The sequence below is a fragment of the Canis lupus genome, chromosome X, assembly GCF_011100685.1.
Source record: "Canis lupus familiaris isolate Mischka breed German Shepherd chromosome X, alternate assembly UU_Cfam_GSD_1.0, whole genome shotgun sequence".
Taxonomy (NCBI): Eukaryota; Metazoa; Chordata; class Mammalia; order Carnivora; family Canidae; genus Canis; species Canis lupus.
Genome location: NC_049260.1, coordinates 60,810,405 through 60,816,985, shown reverse-complemented (window position 1 = coordinate 60,816,985; position 6,581 = coordinate 60,810,405). Strand labels below are relative to the sequence as shown.

Here is a 6,581-nt window from a genome sequence, read left to right as displayed (position 1 = left end):
TAATCTGAAAGATGTTAAAATGGTATCTCTGTCCCAGAGCATCTTTTCAAACAGAAAGTTTTCGAAGGGGTTGCAGCCTTTCAGAATATCCTATGAAAATGAAAATGCCCCAAGAAAATGTCTTTAGAAACCTAAGAGGTAATATCTCAGGAGGGATTCATTTCCCAAAATGACAGTACATCAAAGGGAAAAGGCCCCCTAAGTATGCATAGGAAAAGAAATAGAATGAGAAGATGGTACATGTCATAAAGGAAGATAAAAGGGTGACAAATTTTAACTCCTTCAGAGTTTTACTAAGATAGACCTTGTTCATACTACTTTACCAGGTTCTCTGGATCCCAGTCATATGAGTAAGAAGAATTCTTAGAAAGATTTGGGAAGGAGCTGGGAACTCCAGCTGTCCTAGTGTTATAAAATGTTGATGACAATGAAAAGTTTCAATCTGTACTAAGCACATTATGGATTAAAATTACGAAAGTGCTGCAAGCTCTAATGCAACCATAGAAATAACATATTGAACAAAATAGACAACATAGCAGGTCTGTCCCCAAGTGTAGCTGGGCATTGGGCCAGAGATCTGTCAAGTAACCTGTCCTATTGACTATTTCCAGGGTAGAAAGAAGGAGGGCAAAAGATTGATTGCTTGAAGATGCAGTTCAGCCAGCATTAGTAAGGAAGATTCTGACACACATGTGAAATGTTTTAGATTGTACATTTGCCTCCCCAAATTATGATCCTTAGTGCAGTGTACACAGTAGAATTTCAAATTATTCAATCTTTCTTTTATCCCTAAGCTAACAATCAGCATATGTAATTTATTAACATAACTGAGCATAACTGTGCAGCTTTTTTATATGTTTAATGAACACATTTATCTTATGCTTCCCTAAAAATTAATTTGCCCAGTTAACAAAACCTCATTTATTTAAAATGTGTTTATAAGCATTATAAAGTCTCCACAAATCTCACAATGTGAGTGTAAGAAGGATTAAAGTGTAGGTGACACATGAGAATTTCAATGTGATTACTTTCCTATTCTTACTTTTACAAATTCAGGATATTAAAATTACTTTAGTCATTCTGACAAAAGTCAGTGTAGCTCTTTTTTTTTTCTACTGAAAAGAAAATAATTCTATAAGTTTAGGCAGTTTGGAATTTGTACTTAAAGATGTTGAATTTGGTCTTTGGTCTTTAGCAGGAGGGTAGGGGTAAGGAGAAATGTCCCTATGCTTCCCATTGGGTAAATATGCCTGTAGGCAAGGCACTGTTCACTGCTTTAGTTTATGGACTTTTAAAAGTCTGTCTTGGTTACTCCACAATCCCCTTGTTAATCAACTCATCTTCCTGCCTAAGTGCCTCCAGTTCTGATTCTAAAGAATTATTTGGTAAATCAATTAATTCATTCATAACTCAGCCAGGAAGGGGGAAAAAAAGCAAGCTTCTGAGTGGTGAAAAACCAATGCCATAAAAGCCTTGCACTGTAGATTTCTTCATATGAGAGCTCCTACTCAGTCCCTACACAATTCCAGCAAGTTCACCTATCCAGTTTACAAATTCACAATTAAAAGTAATGGATTTAAATGAGGTTACTGCTGCTACAGCTTATTATTATTATTATTAACCTTTATTATATGTCACTAGCTAATATACACTGTGCTAAACCTTTTATAATCATTATTTCACTAAACCTTTGTAACTCTGTACAGTTAAATATAATCAATAGCTCCATTTTACAGTTTCATAGACTGAGTTTTAGATTAAATTTTAGAATTAATTTTTAAATTTGTCTATACTTAGTATAAACAAGCATATAGGTAACCATGTGAAGGGCTTTGAGACAGCCTGATAGCAAAAGATTAGAAAAAATACAAAGAAAAAAATTATATGTAGTTGGAAACCATAGCAATTTAGAGGTTTTTATTTGGAGACAGACCACTTTATACCTCAGCAGCTTTCAAGAGGTAATATAGTGTTACAACACAGTAAAGGAGCTTGTTTGTGTACTTATGACCCTCAAACCATTAAAAATAAATTATGTTCAGAATCGTTTACTTAAGAATGGAGAAAGAAGTGTAATGCATGCTATAATTATTTAAATTTTTTAATTAATAAGGTAAACTTCAATTGTGTGTTTTGGATTCTCAAAGGGAAAGCTTTAGTTATCTGAAAAATTCACATTAATAGAACACATCATTCCCAGATGATGGTGGTATTTTTTATGTATGGTATGTTTCTAAAGACTAAAACATTAAAAGGGAGGGAAAGAATATAACTTGATTTGCTAAAGATTTTACTTTCCTTTTTTTATAATCAATGTGAAGCTTTATTTTTATTTTTTAATATTTTATTGGACTTTGATGCCAATATATAGTATAACACCTAGTGCTCATCCCGTCAAGTGCCCCCTCAGTGCCCATCACCCAGTCACTCCAACCACCTGTCCACCTCCCCTTCCACTGCCCCTTGTTCATTTCCCAGAGTTAGGAGTCTCTCATGTTCTGTCACTCTCTCTGTTGTTTCCCACTCATTTTCTCTCCTTTCCCCTATAATCCCTTTCACTATTTTTTAAATTCCCTGTATGAGTGAAAGAATATAATGTTTGTCCTTCTCTGATTGACTTACTTCATTCAGCATAATACCTTCGAGTTCCATCCACGTTGAAGCAAATGGTGGGTATTCGTCCTTTCTAATGGCTAATATTCCATTGTGTGTATGTGTGTGTGTGTGTGTGTGTGTGTGTGTGTGTGTGTGTGTGAGATCTTTTCTTTTCAAAGCCTCTGGATTCTGATTCAGTTAGTCAATTTGCTGTAGTTTGAGCATATTCCATCACCAGGGTTTATCCATTATGCTGACTAATGTAGAGCTGAATGTTTTTAAAGGAGACTTGAGAACATCACTAACTAGATGTGTGATTTGAAGTTGCAAAAGACAATTCCCAGTCCCACTCTAGTAAAGAGACAAAAACAGCTCTCCCTTAGCCCTACCTAATTTGTGATTATAATTTGTCATGAGAAGAGAAGGTGAGATCTTGAGTGAGGTCACTTCTCAAGAGGCCAGCCCTTAAGGGGGTACCTGGAATTTGCTTATTGCACCTGAGTGGCTTAAAGAAGAATGAGAACCCTGGGCAAAGGCATTCAAACCGGGGTCCCTGCAAGACTGCTACAAGTACCCTTCAACAAAATTCGCCTCACCCACGGTCTTACCATATTATACCTTGTCTAGATGTATTCATGATAATGATCCCAAGAAAACATTACCGGGAGGGACCCTAGGTACTGAGTAGGTGGGATGGGGAAGGGCCTGAGGGACTGCAGGCTGCCCTCTCAGTGAGAATTAAACAAACACCCCAGTGTGGATGGAGTAAGGGGAGGTTACATGAGACAGACATAAAAAATAAAGTCCCAAACCACTGTGGTCGTTCAGAAATGTTTGCAACTTTTTTTTACAAGGGCAGTGGTATTATTTCTAATTTTCTAGCCAAATATTTATTAAATTAACCAAGGACTGAGTATATGAGCCTGCCTCACATCAGTGCATCATCTCACTTTCCCTGCAGTTTTAAACTGTAAGGTACTGTCAACCCCCCCAACCAAAAAAAAAAAACCCTCTTCCACACTCTAAATAGTTATGTTACAGAGGAAAGTTGGAATGTGTTCTGGGAGTGGGTGTGTTTGTTTGAGTTCAGTGTGTGCTGAAAAGGCAAGCCTCCACAGCCATTTACACATCTTCCTCCTCAACGATGGGTACACAGCTGAGCTCCTGGACTAAGTCTCTGAATGGTAATGTACATTTATAAAGATTATTTTCTTAACTATTTTGAGGCATTTTATAAATAATACACATGTGTCTGCTGAGCACACATATATACTTAGTCAACTTTTGCTTATTTTCTTCTGAGGTTGGTCTTGTGTGGTTACTTTTGTGGTATGATTTCTGAGGTGTCAGAAAGAGTTTATACCTCAGTCACCCAAAAATATCTCTTGGGTTGACCCACCACAGAGCCTAAAATCTCCATATTGCTCAAACATTTTATTTAGTCATTGAAAGCATCTGTTAAAACCCAAATGTTACATTGGGATATTAAGCAGACATAAGATATTAAAGACTATATAAACTAGAAAAGAATAGGGATAAGTTGCTTCTAATGTTAAGTTTCAACAGAAAAAAAGCAAAATGACATACACAGTCTGGATCAGATGTTGTTTTTAAAATGAAATGGGGTCAGAACCAGCATATATGACTCATCTCATGAATGAGCCTATAGTAATAGAAACCCAGCATTGTTAGGCAAGATTTGTTCTAATTTATTTTAAACGAGTGATTTTCCACAGTTTCTGATCCTCAGATCCCACTCTCCTTACAGCGTATCTCATACCTCCCTTGCTGAGCTCCAGAAGCAACCAGTGACCTGGTAATCAACCTTGGTGGGACCCAAATCCCTATCTCTTGAAAAATTCACAGAGCCTGACATCTTTTTGAAAGGTGCTTTTTCTAAATGGAACTTTTAGAAAAACCACCCAATCTCTCTATGTAGCTAACTGCCAAAGATGGTAGAGGACTTAGTAGCTTCCTATATTGTTCTGAAATTGGAGAATAAAATTTTGCAAGCCCGAGTGTAGTGGCTGATGGAAGAAACTGTTGCCCCACAGGCCCAGATATAGAGCTCCAGATGCCCCAAACAGCCAAAGAAGTTGAACCACTTCAGTAACCCTCAGAGTCCCAGGAGCCACAGAAATCCCTAGAAAACCTAGATTTCCCAAAATCCTGAAAGTGCCAAAAATTCCCAGAATTTGAGAAACTCCAAAATCTCAGAGAGCCCCAGGAGGTCCCAGCCTGGAAGCCCCCAGCAGCCCAGGAGCACCAGAAAACACCAATGGTCCAGGAAACCCAGAGGCCCTTGGAACCTCCAGCAGCCCCAGAGTCTCTGGAACTTCCAACAACCCATGAGCCCCAGGAACCTTCACTGGTCTGTAAGCTCTCAGAAGCCTGGAAATCCCCAAATCTCCCAGAAGTCAAGGAACTCCAGAGGCCCCCAGTGGCCCAGGAGGCCAACAAGCCTCCAGAAATTAAGCCCCCAAAGCCCCCAGATATCCAGGATGCCCTGGTGGCCCAGAAATCCTAGAATTTAGAGCACCAGGATCTCGCAAGCGCCCAGGAAACCCACAAGGCAGCAGATTGCCAGGACACCCCAACATACCTGGAACCCCTTAAGCTTCCAACTCTCCAGGAGTCTCTGGAACCTGCAGTACCCCACTAGGCCCTGGATCCTTTAGATACCCAGGAGTTCCTATAGCCCTCATCACCCCAGAAGTCCCTGGAAGGCCTAATAGCTTCTTTGACATCAGCAGCTTCAGAGTTCCAGTCCCCCAGTGGGTTAGAAGGGGAAGCTTTTCCCCCGGAATACTGTTTAGACTTCAGGGGAGATGCTCATAAACTTTCTGAGTTCTTGATTCAATTGAATAGTTACATAAGAGTCAGAGGGCACCTGCATCACACTGAAGCAGCTGTAGTGAGCTTTGTTGGCAACTGCTTCTCAGGTGAGGCAGGAATGTTTTTAGCCCTTACTAGATATCCAAAGTGCCCTGCTGGAGCAATTTGAAAGTTTCATACAAGTGCTCCAGGATACTTTGACAGTCTGGAAAACATGTCAGTCACTGCATCAGTCAGCTGTGCCAATGGGAGGATCCTGCCCATCAGTATATGACCCACTTCCATCTCATTGTTCAAGAGCAAAACTGTGATGAAAGCACTCTCTGCATCCAATTTCAGGAAGGGCTTTCCAGTTCTATCTCAGACTATCTGTCTCACAATAACCCATCAGCCACCAACCTATTTAATCTGATCACTCAGTGCCTAGAAGAGAAACTAAGTAGTAAGACTGATCCAAACCCACAAGGAGCAAGTCCTTCTGAGGAGGGAGGTGGGCCTGAGAATTCAATAGCTAAAAACCAGCCTGTGCAGGCTGAAAGAAATAGCCCACATCTCAGTGAAGCTGAATGGGCCCACTGTTGTGAAAGTCACTTGTGCCTCTCCTGTGGTCATCCTGGTCATTTTGCCAGAGTTTGTTCTGTCAAGCCTTATCATGCACAGCAGGAAGGAAACATCAAGACCTGGTGGTAAGGGGGAATCCAGTCAGGCCAATCTACAAATATGTGCCCCCTTCACTTCCAATATCTATGTCTCATACCCTATGGCTTACTGTTGAAATCTGACTGGGAAGACAACAGTTCTTTTAGCAAGCAATGGTGGATTTGGGCTCCTACAGAAACAGCATTGACCATTCTGTGGTTCTTCAAGAGAATCTGTGCATCTGCAATAATATCTTACTTCTGAAGCTTGAGGTGGTAGATGGACATCTATTGATTAATGGATCCATAAATCAATGAAACAACTCCTGTGGAAGTTGAAATTGGAAACCACGTTGCATAGTTCCAATTTGGGATTATTCATGTGCCACAAAGTACCCTCTGATTCTTGGAATTCACCGGTTTGAAGCACATGATCTAAACATTGAGTGGAGTACACTCACTGTGTCCTTTCCATCCCATTATTGTCACTACAATTGCTTCAAGGTACAGGTA

General features: G+C 39.9%; 1 protein-coding gene across 1 annotated transcript; it reads left to right on the top strand.

Moving 5' to 3' along the window:
* Positions 1-4,547: 4,547 nt before the first annotated feature.
* On the top strand, positions 4,548-6,120 carry RTL3 (retrotransposon Gag like 3). Its single transcript, XM_038588807.1, is given in 5 exon segments — positions 4,548-4,656; positions 4,659-5,104; positions 5,258-5,559; positions 5,561-5,629; positions 5,631-6,120. Coding segments are annotated over 5 exon segments (1,416 nt in total).
* The last annotated feature ends 461 nt before the right edge of the window (positions 6,121-6,581 follow it).